Source organism: Gossypium hirsutum, chromosome A08, assembly GCF_007990345.1.
Source record: "Gossypium hirsutum isolate 1008001.06 chromosome A08, Gossypium_hirsutum_v2.1, whole genome shotgun sequence".
NCBI lineage: Eukaryota > Viridiplantae > Streptophyta > Magnoliopsida > Malvales > Malvaceae > Gossypium > Gossypium hirsutum.
This window is the reverse complement of record NC_053431.1, coordinates 113,863,074-113,885,330: the sequence shown is the minus strand read 5'-3', so window position 1 is coordinate 113,885,330 and position 22,257 is coordinate 113,863,074. Positions and strand designations below refer to the sequence as shown.

General features: G+C 36.0%; 2 protein-coding genes and 1 long non-coding RNA gene across 5 annotated transcripts; 2 read left to right on the top strand and 1 right to left on the bottom strand.

Moving 5' to 3' along the window:
- Nucleotides 1–1,156: 1,156 nt before the first annotated feature.
- LOC107918318 (uncharacterized) lies at nucleotides 1,157–4,520 on the top strand. Of its 3 annotated transcripts, none has more exons than XM_016847848.2 (8): nucleotides 1,165–1,527; nucleotides 1,883–1,971; nucleotides 2,085–2,160; nucleotides 2,756–2,805; nucleotides 2,892–3,230; nucleotides 3,598–3,636; nucleotides 3,930–4,116; nucleotides 4,229–4,520. In XM_016847848.2, the coding sequence occupies exons 1-7, from the start codon at nucleotides 1,353–1,355 to the stop codon at nucleotides 4,107–4,109; spliced, it is 948 nt and encodes a 315-aa protein (XP_016703337.2). In that variant the 5' UTR covers nucleotides 1,165–1,352; the 3' UTR covers nucleotides 4,110–4,116; nucleotides 4,229–4,520. The 3 variants fall into 3 exon arrangements, with proteins under 3 accessions (XP_040930775.1, XP_016703337.2, XP_016703336.2); XM_016847847.2 differs by having other exon boundaries at nucleotides 4,192–4,520; XM_041074841.1 differs by having other exon boundaries at nucleotides 1,157–1,527; nucleotides 3,930–4,520.
- A 24-nt stretch (nucleotides 4,521–4,544) lies between these two features.
- Nucleotides 4,545–5,578, bottom strand: LOC107918320 (uncharacterized). Its single transcript, XR_001690033.2, has 2 exons — nucleotides 5,137–5,578; nucleotides 4,545–4,870 (listed from the first exon to the last, which is right to left on the bottom strand). It is a non-coding gene; the product is annotated as an uncharacterized lncRNA (long non-coding RNA).
- A 7,676-nt stretch (nucleotides 5,579–13,254) lies between these two features.
- Nucleotides 13,255–14,015, top strand: LOC121204622 (PE-PGRS family protein PE_PGRS33-like). Its single transcript, XM_041074840.1, has one exon. The coding sequence runs from the start codon at nucleotides 13,674–13,676 to the stop codon at nucleotides 13,992–13,994; it is 321 nt and encodes a 106-aa protein (XP_040930774.1). The 5' UTR covers nucleotides 13,255–13,673; the 3' UTR covers nucleotides 13,995–14,015.
- The last annotated feature ends 8,242 nt before the right edge of the window (nucleotides 14,016–22,257 follow it).

The window sequence follows — 22,257 nt, the reverse complement described above, 5'->3', positions numbered from 1 at the left end:
CGTACCCATCCACCGGCAATCCTAATTGCAAATGCACGTCTTCCAGAATGATAGTACACTCTCCGCATGGAAGATGAAAAGTCCGCGTCTTAGGTCTCTACCTCTCTATCAATGCACTGATTAGTTTCGGGTCCAACTTTCACCCCCGGCCTATCGTAGCCACGTGCCAAAATCCCGCTTCTCGCAAGTAATTCTCAATCAATGGCGATGGAGGACCAAACATATTACGATGTAGCATTACAACACCTGATCTACAGACTATTATAAAAATTTATCAAACAAAAATTAATTAAAATTGCATAAATTAATTAATGCAAACATCATAAATGAAATAAAAAATCAAGCATCATAAATGAAATAAAAAATCAAGCAGTAATAAAATATCAAATAGTATTTCAAATTTAATTAAATTTGCATAAATTAAAATAATATCGAATAGTATTGAAAATTTAAAATTATCACTTACCATTGTCATTTGATCAACGGAGATGTGCTTATTATCGAGACGGATTAACTCTCCGGCCATTGCTAACACGATCAGATTTTTTTAATTTAAATTCAAAAAAAATTTAAACAGAATTTTGATAGAAATTTGATAGAATTCTGAGAAAATTTTAATGAAATTTTATAGATTTTTTAAGGGAATATTGAAAGAATGTTGAGAATTATGAGAGAATTGTGTGAAAAATAATTAAAGGGAAAGGAATTTTGAGAGAATTATAGAAATTTGAGAGATTTGTGTGAAAAAATGATTTGGAGGGTTTATAGGTTTTTTTTTTTTTGGAATTTGACCGTTACACTGGCAAAACGCTCTCCTGGGGAGCACTTTGTCCACTTCAACAAAGCGCGCCCTCAAGTTGGCTTTTTTGCTGACACGTACTACGAAATCGCGCTTACGTGGACGCGTTTTCGTGGGAAATAGCCTAGTCCAGTAAATAACACAAAAAACGGCCCATTTCGGTAATTATATTATTTAAAGGGCATATTTAGATAAAACGCCCAATTTTTTAACTGAGTCGAAGTTTGATCACAGTTGGCTCAAGAGTTTAAAAGCAAACCCACAATTCACTACGTAAAAGGAGGTAGGCCCATTCTTAGAAAGCCTTTTAGCCCAAATGTAATTGAAAGACAAAAATCCAGTCCACCCATTAACTCAAAGAAACAGACAATTTAGAAGATATCTACCCCCAATGCCTATGTTTTAGTTGCAGAGAGACGGGAAGAAGTAAAGGAGACAGATTCCTTTGCTTCTTCAAACAAAAAAAGAACATGTCAAAATTCCCCATATGAGAGACAGTTTTCTTGGGGACTTTGCAAGAAGAAGAGAAAGAGAGAGTTTCTAAAGATTAGTAATGGAAAGTAATATCAAAAACAGTGACACTAAAATGGTGGTAGCAACCAATCAAAGAAAGGGCTTTGAAGGAATCAGATTGGAGAATCCATTTGTTTTGAAAGTGGGTCAAGTATTTACTGGCTTTGGCGTTGGTTGCGGTATTGGTATAGGCGTGGGTCGACCTATAAACCTCGGTACTGCTCATTCATTTCTTTTCTAGTACATTTTTTATGCAAAAAAAAAAAATCTAAATCCTTGAATTGTGAGGATGCACTGGGGTGGTTCGTTTAGTCCCAAGAATGATTGTGTTTATCCCAATTTGCTTCATAAGAAACTCTGTATTATCAGTTTTTCTATCACTTCCTCTTCATTTGTTGTGTTGAACAAATTGGGTAATGGCTAGTGTTTGGAACGAGAAATGAATGGAGTAGGGAAAAACCTTTATGATTGATGATCATCTTCTATGATGAAGTGCACTATGTTATTGTTAGCTGACATAAGTTTGGCTGGTGTTTCTGATTATGATTTTATGCTTGTGGTATATACCAGGTCGAATACCTATGCTGGGCGAAGTTATGAGTGCAACTAGAGGAGCAACTGATGCGTTTTCTGGTGTTAGCAGACATGTAAATGGTGCTGTAAGTCGAATATATAACTTCCAGACTCATTTTTCAGTTTTTTTCTTTTTGTTGTTGATTTTGTTTGTTTGATATTTCACTATCTGCTGATCTAGTCTTTCTCATGTTTTTAGTTAAGGAAGTTGGGTGCTAAGAACGTTGAAGCAGGGATCGGATGTGGAGTCGGTCTTGGCCATGGTTTTGGCATTGGTATGCTATAATATTGAAAATAATTAACTCAATAAGTATTACTGTATTGAGGCACTTGTATTAGGTATGGTGTCGCATACATTTATTGCGAAGTCTGAGTCCGACTACTCAATTAAGTATTGCATACCAATATGTGTGCCTAAATGTTTCAAGATTAGAGAAACTACTGATTATTTTCTCTTGATTTCCTTGTTGGTTACTACATTTTATACTTTGTACAAATGTGTTAGTGTCATCAGCATGTGATTCAGATAAATTTCAAGATCAGGTCGTTTAGTTTCGTTACTTGCTCATATGATTGTTGCAAAATAGCCGATTGTGGTGGGGATTTTAGCAACCTCAGACATGTCTTTTGTAGCAACATGAAAATTCGTTTGGTCTTTCATCTTCTTTTGAATTTAAAGCATCTGCATAAGGGGCATCATTGTCAAAATATGCTGTACTTTTATCTTTATGCCTTAACGGACATTGATATCTTTATCTTCCTGTTGCAAACTCACAGTACAAATAATCTTGTATATTAATTATCTGTCTAGCATATGAATGAAAATAAATTACATCTTTTTTGACTGAAAAAAAAATGTTTGTATTGCAGGACTTGCTGTGAAGCCTGGGGTGGTGAATCAAATTCAATGTTGTGTTATGGTACGTATAATTTCTTATATAATATCTATATTTCCTCTTCTTCTTTTTGCATTATTTGTAACTAAGTTTTTATCTGAAACTTCTAGCAAACGATGACTAAATTGATGAACAAGTTTGGAATATCTTCCAACTTGCCCTTCAATGAAGGTGCTTTTCCTGCATCCTTTCAAAGTGCTTTGACCACAACAAATGAACCCTCTATTCAAGGCCCGCAAGGAAAATTGAAGCAGGTGCTGCCAAATCTACCAGATACTACATCTCAAGGCTTGCCTGGACTTGGAAATACAAGCAGAGGTTCAGCTTATCAAAAATTTTCATCAGAACCTCCAAATGAAACATCATTTGGGACTCGAACAGAAAAAGTTCTTAATAGCTTTTTGCAAAATCCATTGTTGAAGGAAGATGAGACTAGCCTAAGTGAACTGGTATGCAATGATACCCATATGCTTGTGCATTTGGCTTTGTAATTCATTGCTTGAGAGTTTTTCTATCTCTTATCGGCATTCCAGCATTGAGTTTGCATGTGGAATGTCAATTTTATAAAATATTATGGTGCCTGTAGGCTAAATTTGTGCAACATAAGGCTTGAGGTGAGATCAGTTCATTTTATACACTTAACGGGAGAGAAACATCATTTCACTCCAGCAATTGGAACAGTAGTTGGGGATGTTAAGATTTCAAAAGGAACATGCTTTAACGTGCAACAAGCAGTTATTTTTTTGCTCTTATTTTGGTCACTGGTGATAGCAGTAAGCAGCAGAAATAATTCACTTGGGTTTGGTTGTTTTGTAGGCTGGACGGTTGCGCTTTGAAAACAACTTACTTCAACTGGTAATGCTCCTTATTTATTTTATCACCCCAATCTGATGCCATTTTGTTTGCTGGTGTTTTCGCTGAGATGATTATTGATTATTTAGTGGGAGAAGACATAAATATTAGCCGAAAGCAATTGTAATTAGATGTAAAATTTTCTGAATATCGGAGTTTATTGGTTGCCATATTTAAAATTTGTGTCAAAAAGATTTATTCATGATGAATGCTGCAAGGTTCTCGAGATACATTTAATTCTTCTCATTTTATTAGGATTGCGTTACATTTTTACTGAAACTTATATTTCCATTTAGGTGCTGAAACATCAACGAATCATCAAGGAGCTTATGGAGGAGAATCTGAAGCTTCGTCAGATACTCATGGAAGACCTGAAAATACCCCCAAGCAAGCTCCAAGCTAGTTATTCTAGTAAAATTAAATCTCCATGTTCGGAATGCTTCTATTGCCGAAGGAAACAAAGGAGAAATAGATGATGACAAAGTATGATAAGTAAACCAAAAACCATACTAGTGTTATACCAAAGTTCTTATTCGATAACATTTCCGACTGGAACAGGATTTTAAGTTCTGGCAACGCCAACCTGATAATGCAGAAGTGGTGTTAACCATCATGACGTGTGAGTCAAAGGAGAAGGATACCAAAGTAAATCAAATCCGTCGATGACCAACTTAACGAGCTGATTAAACAATAGACGTGATTTTACCAAACAGATGATAGAGCTACTTAAACTAACATCCAGAGGAATTCACTCATTTTTGTAGATTGTAATCTTTCAATGACATCCTTTTTTTTTCCCCTTGATGAAATTCTTTGTTATAACTTCCATGAAAACTCCATTATTGGTTTGATTATTTTTATCTAAATTGCAAGTTTTATTTTTTTTATATAGATGTTCAGAAAAATTCCTGTTTCTTTCAAGAAACAGTGCAAACTGATGAATATATATATCCAATTTGTAAAACTCATATTTTGCCCGGCCCAAAATACAAACCTATTGCATTAAACCCAAATTAAATACGCCCAAAAAAGTTTTTCAATGGCCTAATACTGAATGAAATGAACCAAGCCCAGTAGGCCCAGGTTTTTGGAGTTTTCAGAGCCCTTTCCCTTTCCCCCTTGCGCTGCTGCTGCCTTCGTGCTAGCCTCTACGTGCGCCATTGCTTCAGCCCACGCTTCCACCTCCCATATTTCACGTTTACACGCCCATGAACGCCCTCTTCACGTCTCCACGTACCTGCAAAATGGAGAATAGCAAGGAACCGTTTGTATTTGGCTATAAAGCCTTCGATTTTTAATTGAAATTGGGGGGGGGGGGGGGTTCCTTTTTTTGTTCAGAGAAATAGGACACGATTTCTTTTTGGTTACAAATCAAAAATCAAATACACATAAAAAAAAGCAGCCAAGAGAGATTCAAAGGTGGTTATTGCTATTTGATTTCGTTTTTTTTTCTTTTCATTTTCATCGGATATACTAAGATAGAAGAGAAAGGGGGAGACTCACCAGAGTTGCATCACGCTCACGTCGTCGGAGGGCTTGACTCCGCTCGCAATAGTCGGATTTTGGGGCAGTTGAAGCTTGGCCATTCGTCTGGGGAGCGTGGGTTGTGGGCTGGGGGGGGGGAAGCGTGTTGACCCATTTGCCAGGTAGGGTCCACGCATTTTACCTTAAATGGGTAATTTCGCGGCCAATCCTTCCCTTTTGCACTAGCGTTCGATAGGGCCATTTCCATGGTTTCTTTAATTCTTTTAAAGTGTCCCAGGAATTTGCGCGAGTGTTCATCTTAGTCCTCGCTTAAACGATTTGTTTTGGGGTTTGGTTAATTTGCATTTTTAGACCCCAAACGTTGGAGCGCGTTTTAATTTGGCCCAAAATTCTGTTTAAATGGTTTGCTTTGTTCATAAATTGTCCCTTTAATTTTGTTTTTCTTCCAATTAAGTTTTTTATTCATTTTTTCTACAAAATAAGAATATATTATTTTAACATATAGTTTTGTTAAACAAAATTGATGTATATATTTTTGTATATATTATTTTAACAAAATAAGAATGTATTTTTTTTCATGTGCATATTAATTTTTTTTTTCAAAAATACTTTCATATATTATTTTGTATTTATATACTTTACTTATATTAAGTTTTCTTTATTTCATGTATATACGTAACTTATACAAAGTTATTTTTACTCTAAGTGTACATTATTGACTTCCTTTTATGTAAATATTTTCTTCTAAATTTATTATATATATATATATTTTCTTTAAAATTATTCATATAGAATTTGGCTTTCTTTTGAGGATCTTGTTTTAAATTGCATATTTTATTTATTTTAATTACTTTGGTATCTTTGTATATACATTGTTTTCATTTATTATTTTCATATAAATATGTATGTCATTTGTTAAGTCAATTTGTTTCATTTGAAATTATGTTGCATATTATTCATTTTAATATATACTTTAATAATCATTTATATATTATCTGTTTTTTATACATATAAGCTATTTTGAATTTTAATATATGCTATCCCTTTGTATATTGTTCATATGGTTTTTGTTTTGCGTTATATTGGTTCCTAGTTTTCATGTAGTCCGGTGTATCATGTGTTATTTTTTGTTTTCAATTTGTATCCACCTATTATTGTTTCATGCTTATAATTATGTTTTAGTTTCTTATTATTGTATCATGATTTTTTTTTTAAAATCCCGCATTTTTGCCCAACATCGATTGCTTTTCACCCTAAAATAACCCAAACGAATATATTTTGAGCCGATTTCATAATTGCTTATTTGGGAAACTCTTCAAAACAAGGCAATGTTTCGTATTTGAGAAATTCGGGAAAACGTGCCCTAACGTGTTGGGTTTTTTTTTCAGTTTTGCCAAATAACGGAGTACCCTTTTAAGAATTCGTTGTGTGTTTTGGAAATAATGAGGTGATCTCATTCTTTGGAGGTTTAAAGTATCGTGTCCTAACGTGCTCGATGTGGTATTTTATTTCTTTGGAGCAAGTGAACCTTAAAATTCAATTCGAATTGTTCCTACATTTTTAAAGGAATCGTATTTTAATTTTTTTCCTAAATTTTCAACGATAGGACATTCAATAATCAATTGGTACTAATTTTGAGCGTTACGGGGTGCTAATCCTTCCTCGTGCATAACCGACTCCCGAACCCTTTTTCTCAATTTTTGTAGAACTAAAATTATTATTTTAATAAATCAAATGTTTTATTAAAATGATCAACCTTAAGGTGATCCTATTACACCTCAAAAAAGGTCGGGTCCAACTCTGTACCTCTTTTTTAAAGTCGATCCCCGTTTTTCTAAAATAAAAATGGTTTCAACACAATTCATACAACCTTCTATTCTTAGTTAAATTATTCGTAAATGATCTTGTTTTCCTCAAACAGGATTCCCCGAAGAGGCAAAGACCACGGAAGAATGAGTGCTGCTTCTTTTTCATGATTCTGGCAAGTCCGTGAATTTTTGTATTCTTAGCAAGTGAAGAGGGATAATGGTTCCAATAAACATGTGGACTCACGGGAAAGAACCCAGACCGAGTCTGTCTAGATTTAACTGGAACAGATCGTGTTCTCTATTCATCAAGAAAAGGAGGATAAGATAAAGATGTTTTTAGTGCAATGCTTCTTTATTACATGTTACAGTTACATCTTTAATAGGTATCCAATGCTGTTATCATGATAGTTAATTCCAATTAATCTGAAGTTTACATAGGTTATAAGACTATAAGAATATGTATTTGTCGGTGAGGGCAAGGCAAGCACCCCATGTGCACATCCCTTTCATGCTAGCAATTGTTTTGTCTTTTGAGTTTTAGGCCCACAACAGCCAATCATACATCCCTCCCATTCTATCCCAAGTCATCGCCCTTTAGACCTACCAACTCATGCATCCAATATCCTTCATGTACTGTCATATAATCATCATATTTGAAGTGTTTTATATTTATATAAAATTTGATTCATTAATAATAATCTGTATATAGCTTTTGAGGTATCCATGCATACATGTTAATTTTTCTTTTTCTTTCTTTAAATCATGTTTAATATTATCCGGTCTCCGTCGAAAAGAGAACCCAAAGGCAATGGCAACTCTCCTTTTTATCCCCAAAAGTTAATTACTCTTCCATCATCCACCCAAAGTCTATAACAGCTAGCACCTAACTTTTTCTCTGACAATATTTATCGGCATCACCCATTCACCACCACCAATTACTTGCACCTATTCCATCTTTCTATCCACCCTTCAACCAACCACACTCATCTTACTTTTAGCCATGTTGATCGGACTCCGGTAGTGTTGGGTATACATGTATATGTCCAACATTGAGTATATATATATATATATATATTTTTTAAGTTGTTTTTTCATATTTAGAGGATTAAATTCTTATAATTCAATTTAAGTACTTCCATATTGATTAGTGTTGCGGAAAGGATCGATTCGAGAACTCCGATATGACTACAAGTAAATTGACCGGAACGAAAAATAAAGTGAACACAAGGATTTACGTGGTTCGGCTTTAATGCCTACGTCCACGGGCAGAGGCGAAAAGAAATTTCACTATAACAAGATGAAGATTACAAGTGTTTTACACTCAAGACACAACCCGAGAACCTCACAACTCTCAACCCCTATAGAAAACCCGAAAGCTAAAATCCTAGCTTTCAAAGAACAAGCTTTGCTCTCTCTTGGTTTGGGATGATGAATATGGCTAATGAACCTCTCTATTTATAAGAGAGTTCAAGGACATAATTGTCCAAAACTTTGGCAAAGATTTGTGGTTGAAAATGGACACCAACAACCATCCACTAATCCACTACCACCAACAACCCACTACCAACAACAACAATCCACTACCAATTTTAAGCCATTTCTTAACAAATCTCCACCTTGGCTTGAAATTTACCAAGCTGAACATCATAGTGAATTCCTCGAACTGGATCACCTCTTCCAAACGCCTCTCTGGCGCTAATCAATCCCGAATACCTATCAAGTCCAAGCAATGCTTGAACTTATATGCAGGGATCACCTTAGTTAACATATCTGCAGGATTCTTCTCGGTAGCAACCTTGCTGATAACAATGTCACCTTGCGTAACATGTTCCCGAACAAAATGATATCTGACATCAATGTGTTTGGTCCGTTCATGAAACATCTGATTTTTAGTCAGATGTATGGCACTCTGGCTATCGCAAAATACAACAGTGAAATCCTGTTGTAAACCCAAACTGCTTACTAGACCTTTCATCCACAATGCTTCTTTCACTGCTTCTGCTAACGCCATATATTCCGCCTCAGTCGTAGATAAGGCTACGGTAGACTGTAACACAGCTTTCCAACTAATGGCTCCTCCAGAATAAGTGAAAACATAACCCGTCAGAGATCTTCTTTTGTCCAGATCTCCAGCATAATCAGAGTCCACATAGCCCGTGACACTGCTAGTGCAGTCACTCTGATCATATACCAAGCATAAATCTGCAGAACCTCTCAAGTACCTGAGAATCCATTTCACGGCCTGCCAGTGTTCCTTGCCAGGACAACTCATGTATCTGCTGACCACACTAACTGCATGTGAAATGTCTGGACGAGTGCAAACCATTGCATACATCACGCTTCCAACTGCACTCGAGTATGGAATGTGAGGCATTTGCTGCTTTTCTTCATCAGATTGTGGTGACAACTCTGCAGAGAGTTTGAAATGTGGTGCCAACGGAGTACTCACAGTTTTCGCTTTATCCATGCCGAAGCGTTGAAGAACCTTTTCAATGTAGTTCTTCTGCGACACACGAAGCTTGCCCGCCTTGCGATCTCTGTGAATATCCATGCCCAAAATTTTCTTGGCAGCACCCAGATCCTTCATCTCGAACTCACCACTCAACTGCGACTTTAACTTGTTGATTTCCGACATGTTTTTGGAAGCAATTAACATGTCATCAACATACAGCAACAAATAAATGTGCGAACCATCTGAGAGCTTCCGATGATAGACACAAGCATCATAGTCACATCTTGTGTAACCATGCTGAATCATGAAGCTATCAAACCGCTTGTACCACTGCCTTGGGGATTGTTTCAATCCATATAAAGACTTCTTTAATAGACAGACATGGTCTTCTTTACCAGGAACTGTAAAACCCTCTGGTTGACGCATGTAGATTGTTTCCTCGAGCTCACCATGCAAGAACGCCGTTTTTACGTCAAGCTGCTCAAGTTCTAGATCAGACTTGGCCACCATGGCAAGTAATACACGAATGGAAGAATGCTTTATGACTGGGGAGAAAACTTCATTGTAGTCAATCCCCTCTTTCTGAGTGAAGCCTTTAGCAACCAATCGTGCCTTGAATCTAGTTGCTTCAACCCCTAGAATGCCTTCCTTTTTCTTGAAGACCCATTTGCAACCAACTATCTTCTGGTTACTTGGCGGCTTAACCAACTCCCAAGTATGGTTCTTGTGAAGAGATTCTATCTCCTCACTCATAGCAATTGCCCACTGTGCCGACTCATCACACGTGACAGCCTCATTATAACTGGAAGGTTCTATACCAATGGACTCCGCCACACTGAGCGCGAAAGACACCAGATTAGCGTAACGCGGATTTGGTTTGATTTGTCTCTTCGTTCTTCCAGTGGCAATGCTATATGGTTTTTCTTGAGGTGACTCATCTTCATCGGAATCTTGCACCTCAACTTGATCATCCTGGACTGAAGTACCTTCCGTAGGAATTGGAGCGTCCACCTGACACTCCACCTGCTTCTCAACACCGTGATCTCCCATTCTATCTGACTCCTCCTTTTCCCGGGAATTTGTGGTGGATCGAAGCATGGATGACTCATCAAAAGTCACATCTCTGCTGATGATGAACTTGGACGAAACCGGATCAGGACACCACAACCTGTATCCTTTCACCCCTTGGCCGTATCCAAGAAATATGCATTTCTTCGCCCTCGGTTTGAGTTTTCCCTCATTTACATGAGCATACGCAGGGCAGCCAAACACTCTTAAACCAGAGTAATCAGCAGGAGAACCAGACCATACTTCCTCAGGAGTCTTCAGCTCAATAGCTGTTGACGGAGATCTGTTAACCAAATAACAAGCAGTATTAACAGCTTCAGCCCAAAATTCTTCACCGAGCCCAGCATTTGATCGCATGCAACGAGCTCGCTCCAAGAGAGTTCTATTCATGCGTTCTGCAACTCCATTTTGTTGTGGTGTTCGACGAACAGTGCGGTGTCTCACTATTCCTTCATTTTTGCAGAACTCATTGAATTCACCTGAGCAAAACTCCAAGCCATTATCCGTCCGGAATCGCTTGATCTTCTTTCCTGTTTGATTTTCGATCAAAGCTTTAAATTGCTTGAAGTTGATGAGAACCTCATACTTGCTCTTCAGAAAATACACCCAAACCTTTCTCGAGTAATCATCGATAAAGGTAAGCAGATATCTGTAACCACCTTTAGAAATTGTCGGAGAAGGCCCCCAAAGGTCAGAATGGAAGTAATCCACTGTGCCTTTTGTCTTGTGAATCCCAGTGCTGAACTTTACCCGAGTCTGCTTACCGAAGACGCAGTGCTCACAGAAATTCAACTTTCCTGTACACTGCCCAGACAATAATCCTCGTTTGCTTAGCACCGATAAGCCTCTCTCGCTCATATGCCCGAGCCGCATATGCCATAACTTCGTGGTGTCAGAATCTAGATCATCTGATGATGACACTCCCGCAACACCTGTAACCGAGGAACCATCGAGGAAGTAAAGGCCCCGCTCCAAATTACCACGTATCACAGTCAAAGCACCCGAGAATACCTTGAGAACTCCACCTTCAGCAGAGTACCGAAAGCCTTTCTTGTCCAACGTACTCAAAGAGATCAAATTTTTCTTCATTTCTGGAATGTGCCGAACATCAGTTAGAGTTCTAACAATACCGTCAAACATCTTTATACGAACTGTGCCAATCCCCATGACTTGACATGCGTGGTCATTTCCCATTAGTACTGAACCAGAATGCTTCTCGTATGTTGAGAATGCATCTTTCGAAGTACTTATATGAAATGTAGCTCCCGTATCAAGAATCCATCTCCCACCAGCGTAAGAGTCGGATACTGCAAGAACGATCTCGGCATCACTTGAAGAATCTGCATCAGCTACATTCGCACGATCATTTTGTTGCTCCTGTGATTCTGATTTCTCCTTCTTTTTCGGACAATCTACCTTCATGTGCCCGTACTTCTTACAGTAGTAGCACTGTATTCTCTTCTTGGACTGCGATCTAGGATGGCTTTTACTTGAACTTCCACCCTTTGCCTTGGATCTTCCTCGAGCAACCAAGCCTTCGCCTTCATTGTTTTCGACCACCTTACCAGTGATTTTCTTCCTCAACTCACTGGAACTTAAGGCATTTTTCACCTCCTCTAGAGTCAGGTCATCACGACCGTACATCATTGTATCAACAAAATTCTCATACGAGGGAGGCAAAGAACACAAAACAATTATTGCTTGGTCCTCATCATCGATTTTGTTATCGATATTATTCAAATCCATGATAATGGAATTGAATTTATCCAGGTGCTGGGAAACAGGTGTACCTTCCTCCATCTTCAGGGCATAGAGTCTTTGCTTGAGGTAGAGCCGGTTCGTCAATGACTTCGTCATGTACTTGCTCTCTAACCGGAGCCACAAACCGGACGCGGTTTTCTCATCCGCTACTTCTCGTAGCACTTCATCTCCTAGACATAGCAGAATAGCACTATGTGCTCTTTCTAGCATGTCATCCTTTTGCTCTTCCGAAAGCGTGCTTGGTAATTTATCTTTACCAGACAATGCTTTTAGCAATCCTTGTTGAACCAGCACTGCCCGCATCTTGATGCGCCATAAACTGAAACTATTTTTCCCGGTAAATTTCTCGACATCATACTTAGTCGATGAAACACTTGTAGCCATAATTTGGAACCTTTGAATGAATGATAATATTTTCTTCCTGATGTGAAAGATCAGACAAAGCTGCAGTCACAGGGCAATTCAGAAAATATTATCACTCCTTCAACTACGCTCTGATACCAATTTGTTGCGGAAAGGATCGATTCGAGAACTCCGATATGACTACAAGTAAATTGACCGGAACGAAAAATAAAGTGAACACAAGGATTTACGTGGTTCGGCTTTAATGCCTACGTCCACGGGCAGAGGCGAAAAGAAATTTCACTATAACAAGATGAAGATTACAAGTGTTTTACACTCAAGACACAACCCGAGAACCTCACAACTCTCAACCCCTATAGAAAACCCGAAAGCTAAAATCCTAGCTTTCAAAGAACAAGCTTTGCTCTCTCTTGGTTTGGGATGATGAATATGGCTAATGAACCTCTCTATTTATAAGAGAGTTCAAGGACATAATTGTCCAAAACTTTGGCAAAGATTTGTGGTTGAAAATGGACACCAACAACCATCCACTAATCCACTACCACCAACAACCCACTACCAACAACAACAATCCACTACCAATTTTAAGCCATTTCTTAACAATTAGACTAATTGAAACTTTGTGAACCAATGTCTTATTTATTAATAATAAAACCATAGTCCATTAGGACTAATAATCCCAGTTCTAAGCTTTTTTGTGCGTGTGTTAATATCAGAGTAAGGAATGGCCTTAAAAGTAACCAGCCTTTTTTCCACTATTTTCTAGTATTATTTTCTCCATTTTTTTCAGCAAAATAATTAGTCTAACATGATTTAATTCTAAAGAAGTCAAAAAAAGAAGAAAATAATTGGACTAAAGATTACAGTAACACAAACAAGAATCACAAAGTCTCTCTTTATTAAGCTAAGTAAAAATGATACAAAAGAGCCCTCACAAATCACGAAAGCATCAGCTCCAAGAATAGACGAGAAGAGAGAGAAAATGGAACAATGAAAAAAGAATACACAAATAAATAGCTTAATCTACATCAAAGTAAACGAAACCAAAAAAAGAAGTGTCCTAAACAAAGAGTGCAACTCCTCCAAGCAATGCTAACAAGGACATGGTGTATTCACGTGTAGAAGCAGCGGAACCTGGTGGGCCCTCCCCAGGGGTCATGGCTGAAGGAGGAGTTGTAGGTGCTGAATTAGGCGTCATAGATGGAGGTGCGGGTGCCGGTGGGGTTGGTGCCTCTGGGGCAGAGGATGGGGTTGGGGCCATTGGAGTGGTTGAAGGGGTAGGAGCCATAGGGGTTGACGGTGCGGGTGCTGACATTGGAGTCATGGCTGGGGGAGGGGTCATGGTGGTTGGTGGTGGAGTGGCAACGGGAGAGGGGGTGGTGCTTGAACTTGGTGACATTGTAGGTGATGCCGATGGACTTTGAGCCATTGAACATGAGAGTAAAGCAATCATCAGAGTGAGCTGCACAAGCATGGCACTTGAACCAGCCATGCTGCTACAAAATTAACTCGTAAATGTGTGCGAGTTGAGGAGTTAAGGTGTGAGATGGGGAGGTATGGTAGTGAAGGGAGAGAGAGTCCTGAAGTTGATATAAAGGCAGGGAGTTTTGAAGTATCATTTCAAGTCTACGAACTTTTCATGCTTCTCGCCACAAGAATGGACGCGTGTCCCAACGGAATTTTTTGTTTTTATGTTTTCATTTTTTTTTTGTGGTCGAGATTTATATGCCATGCACACAACAAAGATGAGGATATTTTCTGTTTTCATTGTTATGTAACTTCACTTTGTTATCCTTAATTACCTCATTTAGCTCTATGCTAAACCAACCTGAATGAAGAATATAAGATTAGGACTTAGGTGGGTTTATTCTCAATTTTAAAGATTTGTTTAATTGAGTAAATAAAATAAAAAAAAAGCTTGAAAGAGGAGGACGGAGATGAAGGGAAAAAATAAATTTAAGTCTGCATAAAATAAAATAGTAAAAATGATAATTTTTCATAAAAAATAAATCATCGCAAATTAAAATAGAGAAATATAAGTCAAACTATAATGCCAGCCTCCATCCTTTTTACAAAATTTAAGATTTAGTCTTAGTATTTAAATTCTTTTTTATTTTTTAAAAAATTTAATCATTAATATTATTGGTATTTTTTTGTAAAAATTATTAACTTTTCATATTTATTTTATCCATCATATCATAACAACTTTAACTAAACAATGATTTTTAAATCAAAACTACCAACATCTTTTAACCTGCATTTTAAATTTTTTTTTTCATCAAAACATACCAATGAGAAAATAAGAATGGAAGATGCAAAAGGAGATATTTTGTAATATGAAAGGTAATATTGGATGGCGCAAGAAACACGAGGTGTTCCAAAGAGAGAAGCAAAGCCAGATGTATGATATTCATCACTGCTCCTATCTCCATCCATTCGACCTTTCAGTTTGTTGCCTTTTTCTTAAATCAAAAACCCATGGTTTATTTAACCCTAAATACTCAGATTTTCTTGCATAGTATCACTTCCAAACAGATGATGTCTGAATATGAGACAGTGTAATTCTAAATTCAAATAGAACTCGTTGAAAATGTTGTCCAAAAACTGTGTTTTTTTTTTAAATAAAATATATTAGGAAAATAAATAACTATGGTTACTATTAATCAAAATGGAGAAAGAGGACAAAGGGATGGTTCCGTTCCAGCTAAATACAATGGTGATTGATGGTAATGCCTGCTTTGGAGCTATTGAAAGAGACAGTTTTCATTACTACTACTTAAACAGTCATCTAAAAAGTGATTAAATTAACAAATAAAGCGGTTTTTTCTTAAATTATATAAGTAGGTCGATTTTTTGAAAATTTACACGAATGAATTATTTTTGATAAAAACTTTCAGCTAGAGTAGTTTTCAAGAAAAACTCAGAAAAATGCTTCAAGCTGGAAGCATGTTTCCCCTTTGATCAGTAAAACGCTTCCAGCTAAAAGCGTTAATGAAAAACGCATCCAGCTCAACGCGTTCCCCCCAATGGTCACCCCCAATGACTATTTTAAATAGTCGCTAAACCCCTCCCAACGGTAAAAAAAAAAAAAACTATAAAACCCCCACGGCCCCACCTACTAACTTCTCACATTTCTCTCTTAAACCTCTCAAGTTTCACAATCCACTCTCAAAAATCTCTCAAACTCTCTCTTAATTTTTTTACTAAAATTCTATTTCTATCTAAATTATATTTTTATTATATTTTTATTAATATTTTCAAGAAATATTTTTTTATTGAAATTTTTTTCGTGTTCTATATAATTTAGCAATGATCGGGTCTCTAATCCATCTTAATAGGAAGCACATCTCTATCAATCAATTGCAAATGATAAAATAAATTTTAATCGTGTTTAATTTTTTTATTTCATTATTATATTTTAATTTCATATTTTTTATAATTTTGACATAAATAGCGAAAGATTGAATTTTACAATGCCATATTCGTAATCTACCCGGTCCTTCATCACCGTTGATTGAACCATACTTGAGGGAAGTCGGTTTTTGGCACGTGGCTCTTGTAGGCTGAGGGTGTAAGTTGGACCCGAAACTCATAAGCACGTTGGTGGAGAGGTGGAGACCCTAGATGTACACATTCCATTTTCTATGCAACGATTGCACTATCACTCTAAAAGACGTGTAACAGTCGGGTTTAGACCCTAGTCGAAATAGTAGTTTTGGGACCACAAATTCGAGTCAGAAAAATATTTTAATATTATTTTCTGTGCTTATAATATGTGAATTGATACCTGTGAAAGTTTCATGTGAAAATTTGATCATTTGTGTGCTTAATTTAGAAAAAGGACCTAATCGCGTAAAATGTAAAAGTGGCTAGCTATTTGTTAAAAGTACTTAAGTGCGATGTCTTATTAAAGGAGAGGTCTTTATGTTGTAATTAGTCCATTGATAGTGGGAATGGACATAAATGGGCATTAAAATGATGGTTTTTAAATGGTTTATTAAAGGGGTAAAATGGTAAAATATGCATTAATGTTAATTAAATTAAAACAAAAGAAAAATTCATCCATTATCATCCATTCATTGCCAAAAATACAAGAAAAAAGAAAAGAAAAAGATTCCTAGGGTTCGGCTAAGGAAATTGATGATTTAGGTACGTGTTTTGATCCGTTTTCGATAATTTCTAGATTTTTGTGATCGTTGCTTAGTAATCTTTCAAGCCCATGCCTCAATTTCTGAATTTGATTATGATTTTAAGATGTGTCATTGTTGATAATGTGAGTTTTATGAAGTTTGATGCTAGAAAATGAAAGATATGTGTTAGATTACTATGTTTTGTATTGAGATTTTTGATGAATTTGAGTATTTTGGACTGAATTGTAAAAATGAGAAATTGAGGGGTTAAAATGTGAAATAAATGAAATATGTGGTCTTATATGAACTAAAGGAAAATTCGGCTAGGCATGTGTGAAAGGAAATTATGCATATTTTGTGATTTTATGAAATAGGGACTAAAACGTTAAAATATGAAAATATGAGGGCTACTTTGTAAAATGCCCTAAATATGTGTTTATGGATTGATTTGAATAAATTTGAGATTGAATAAGTCAAATTTGAATGTGTTTAGATCAAGAACCAAAGAAAACGGAATTAGATCGAGGAAAGTCGAAAGTTGTTGAATAGTCGTTCGTTTCCATTCATTTCCGTACGAGGTAAGTCTATATATAAATAAATGTGTTTGAATTGATTTATTCATGTTTATATGATATTGAATTGTGATGAATGGTTATAGAAGTTGAATATGTGGAATTGAGAAAGTTTCGATAATGTGACAATGTCGAAAGCCCCATACGAACCATATGAATAGTTAGGATACATATGTCATGACATAGGATTTCTGATATTTGATTTCGTGTAAGGCCAAGTCTGGGACGTTGGCATCGATTTGAGATTTACGTGTAAGACCGTATCTGGGACATTGGCATCGTATTTGGTTTCATGTAAGACCCTATCTGCGATAGTGTCATTGATATTTGATTACATGTAAGACCACGTCTGGGACGTTGGCATCGTACGAGCTTTCCGAGTTATCCGCGTATCCTATTTAATTCTGTACGGTTCAACAGGCATTCTGAGAAATACGTGATTGAATGAATGAATAACCGATTCAGGTACTTGGAGATGTGTTCAACATCTGTTAATGAGAAGTAAGTATATGTGCAAGTGATGATATGTGATATAAGTATGAGAAAATATGCTATATGTGCAAATGAATTGGGAATATGTGAAATGTATATGAACTATGTGATTTGTGATAGTATTTGGCTATGGAGCATATGTATTTTATGATGCTTATATGCTTAAAATGATAATTTTATTTGTATATGGCTTACTAAGCTTTTGAAAGCTTACTTTGTGTGTGTTTGCATTGTATTCTAGATATCAAAGCTACTGGAAGCTCGGGGATCGTCGAGGATCATCATCATTGATCGCGTGATTTCGTGATAGGTTTTAAATATTTATAATTAATCATTCTTGAAACTAACTATTATCGCGATGTAGGCAAGTGTACCTATCGAATAGTAGTATAGTTTTAGCAAGACCGGATTGTCAAACCTAAAAGAACTAAAAGTACTAGTAATGGCTGTCTTTTTATTATCTAGCCTAAGAATAAAGAGGTTTTTTTTTAACTAACTAATTATCTAAACTAGGAATTCACAGAGAATAGAATTGAGGAATTGCTTTTGGGAAAATCGATTGAATTAAGACAATACCTAAGGAAAAATCCACCTAGACTGCACTTGTTATTCTGGCTCCGAATCGGACGATTTATTCATTTAACTTGTTCCGTAGAGATCCCTAAGTTATGTTATTATCCCTATTCAAGACTAATAACGTCTAATCCCTAGATTGAATAATTGAGACCTTTCTCTAATTAACACCTTAGGGTTTCATTAACTCGATATATGGATCCCCTTATTAGGTTTCACCCTAATCCGACAAAATCTTGTAACATCCTAATTTTGGGCTTAGTCGGAACAATGGTTTCGGGACCACAAATCCGATGAGGAAATTTTTCATTTTTATTATATTTTTATGGTCTACGATTTCATAAAACGATTTTGTGAAAATTTCGTTCGAAAATTTCGACGTTTAAGCACTCAATTTAGTCAAAATGACTAAATTGTAAAAAGTGCACAAGTTGAGTTCTACATGTTAGAAGTGTTTAATTGTTATGAGTTTTTAAATCAAAGGTCCTTAAATGGAATTAGACCATTTTGAACTTTGTGAACAAAAATGGACATGGTATGATAGGTTTTTAAAAGTTTTTCATTAAGGGTATTTTAGTAAATTGGTAATTAAATGAATTAAAAATGCCAAAATAAGTCAATTTTGCTCATCTTCTTCCTCATGGCCGAATATTTCATGAAAAACACCATGTCTAGGGTTTTCAAGCTTTCCAATCTCATTTGTAAGTGATTTTGAGCCCCGTTTTTAATGTTCTTTACATTTTTGAAGTCTCGGTAACATGTTCTAGCTATTTCTATCATTATTTTGAGCTAGGGTTTGTGTTTAAAAATTTACCCATGAATGATATGCATGTATTTTTATGTTTAATGGTAGAATATGAAGCTTGAAATTGTGTTAAACAACTTTTGCTAAGTGATTTTACATGAAAACAAGTAAAACGGCATAATCGGTAAAAATACCTAATGTTCATAAGTACATGTTAAAGTGAGAATTTGATGTTTCCATAGAAGGGAAAAATTATCAGCATGTCATAAAACATAAGAAAATAGGATGAAGTTTAATTTTCGAACCTTGGGAAAAAAGTGCAAATATGCAAAAGTTTAGGGGTCAAAATGCAAATTTGTAAAAATATGATTTTTGGACCCGTATGAATAATGTGACTAATTATTAGGCTAAATGTGATATTATAGATGAAGGAAATCGAGATTCGGGCTTAAATCGGGAAAATACAAGGTTTTGGACTAAAATGGTAAATTGTCGTTTCTGGATCGGGGTAAGTTCGTGTGTTAATAATAATGCAATACCATGCATGAATTGTAATTCTCTATTGGTATGGCATAAATTGTATGATTTAATATATTTAAGAGAAGTTTATGGATGGTATGTATGATATGGAAAAATGTAATGCTTGTTATGTCATGTGAAATTGAATGGCAAATTATTGTTACATGAATTGAGTGTTAAATTACTATTACCTGGGTCATATGAGTTGCTGCACGGTTGTACCTGATGAGAGTTCGACAAGTTTGTACGTAAAAAATTTATCGATTCTTTTTATTTTATTATATTTTGTTATCATAGGAAATATGGCTACCTATAGAATGACTATTTGTCGTAAATTGCAAATTGAAAAAGGACTATGAATAAATTTGTAACATGTTGGAAAGTGAGGAATTTCCCGGTTGAGCTTTCGGAATAGAAACGATACGAATGATCTATTATGAGGTCGCATGTATAGTACTAAGTGCAGGCTACTATGCGTACCCAATAACTTCGATCACGTGTGTAGTACTAAGTGCAGGATACTACGTGTATCAGATGGTTAGGTCACATGTGTAGTACTAAGTGCAGGCTACTACGTATACCGGATAATTGGTCGCATGTGTAGTACTAAGTGCAGGCTACTATGCGTACCAGATAGCTTTGGCTATAAGTGTGAAAATATGTGCAGGCAACTGAGTATCAATTATTATTCCGAGTTCAACGAGAAAATCGATTAAGTAAAAATACATGTGAACATGATTATATGATGAATAAGTGCAGGTATATGTTTAAGAAAATTTAGAGCAATATGCTTGATATTTGAGTGAACTTCGATAAGACAAAATGGATTAAGTGAAATTATGTAAGAGTGAATTTTAGTAGTAAAACAGTGTTGGACAGCAGCAGTTGTGTGAATTTTAAAATTTACCAAAAATTGTGTAAGTTGAATTAAATTTCAAATAAATTATGGAATTAAATCTTAATGAGTCTATTTTCATATAAAGAAAATATGGGGAGCAAAAGAGTTGTATATTATGTGATATTCTAATTTTTGTGAGACAGTGTTAGAATGAATTCGAGATCCCTTGTTCTGAATTGGAAAATTTTTTAAAAATTGTAGAAGATTAATTATGGGTTATAATTTATATTCTTAGAATCTTTTATGAGTCTACTTTTATTAGAAACAAACGAGAACATTATCTGAGTCTCGTACTATGAGATAAATAAATTTTAGTGAAGAAAGGTCGAAGCTGTCAAACAGCAAAACAGGGGAGAATTTGAATAATAAAATGTACTTATTTGCTGGACCAAAAGTTCTGAATATTTTATGGTGGAAATATATATGAGTCTAGTCTCTGTGAAAATTTACAGATTTTAATTTGGAGTTCCGTAACTCTAGATATAAATGATTTAGTGACTGTGACTCAAGAAAGCAGCTTAACCAGAACATGTGTAAATGTACAATTGGGTTAGTTTTGCTGTGGAAAGCATGTTAGTAAATTGCTTATTATTATTTCATGCGAGCTTACTAAGCGTAAAGCTTACCCCCTCTTTTCCATTTCTTTTAGTGTTGTCAAGTTAGCTTAGGGTTGGAGATCGTCGGAGGCAGCATCACACTATCAAGCCAACACCTTGACAGTATAAACACATATGTTAGAATTATCAAGTGAGTGGCATGTATAGGGACCTAGTTTTATAACATGTGTTATTATAATTTGGCCAAATATATTGGTCTTTAGTGAGCTAATGATCCTGACTTATAAATCTAGCTATTTATGTTATGTTTGATATTGGTGATGTGCATATGCTTGTTTGTCATACATGATTGGTAATATGTTCTGTGTTTTTGTGAATGTTTAAGTCCGTTAACGCCTCGAACCCTATCCCGACGTTGGATATGGGTAAAGGGTGTTACAATTGTCACCCTATGTCTAGGCGCGCAAACAACTCCGCTTAATTATGACAAATGTACTCTTAGACAGGGTCTATTCCTCCTCTGACTAAGAGCTTATCTTGAATCAGTATCCTGGGATATCAAAACAAGAATTAAGAACACATAATTAAGAACAAGTTAAATATTTATCGTACAATTCAGAAAATAATAACAAGATTCGTCTTAGGTTTCATTCCCCCTAGGTATTTAGGGGTTTTAGTTCATAACTAAATAAGAAAACATCTCAGAATAATATAGAATACAAAACATAAAGCAAACCCAAAACTCCTAAAGGGGAAATTGATGAGAGATCTTCAGTGTTGATGGTGAATCCGGCTTCTGAGATGGATCAATCGACTTCCTTGAAGTAATTTCTTACTCCCTATTCTATGTCTCCCCTTTTCTTCCTCCTCTAGGGTGTATTTATAGGCTTTGGAATGCCTAAGAACCCTCAAAATTAGCCTTTTCTGAATTAGACTCAACTTGGGCTCGGCAGGGACACACCCGTGTGTAATTACTTCAGACCATGCTCGAGCCTGCCAAATTGACACGGCCGTGTGGTCTGCCCGTGTGAGGAGGTCCAGGCCGTGTTGATTTCGTACTTTGGCCCATTTTCTCCGTTTTTGGCCCGTTTCTCATTCTTTTTGCTCTCCTATGCTCTCCTAAGTTTAAAACATGAAATTAAAGCATTAGGAACATCGAATTCACCAATTCTAATGAGAAATTATCCATGAAATGCGTTAA

Coding starts and splice junctions, on each gene's coding strand:
- LOC121204622 (XM_041074840.1), top strand. CDS start 13,674: ATGGTGTATTCACGTGTAGAAGCAGCGGAACCTGGTGGGCCCTCCCCA.
- LOC107918318 (XM_041074841.1), top strand. CDS start 1,353: ATGGAAAGTAATATCAAAAACAGTGACACTAAAATGGTGGTAGCAACC. Junction 1,972..2,084: donor GCAGACATGTAAATGGTGCT/GTAAGTCGAATA, acceptor TCATGTTTTTAG/TTAAGGAAGTTGGGTGCTAA. Junction 2,806..2,891: donor AAATTCAATGTTGTGTTATG/GTACGTATAATT, acceptor TGAAACTTCTAG/CAAACGATGACTAAATTGAT.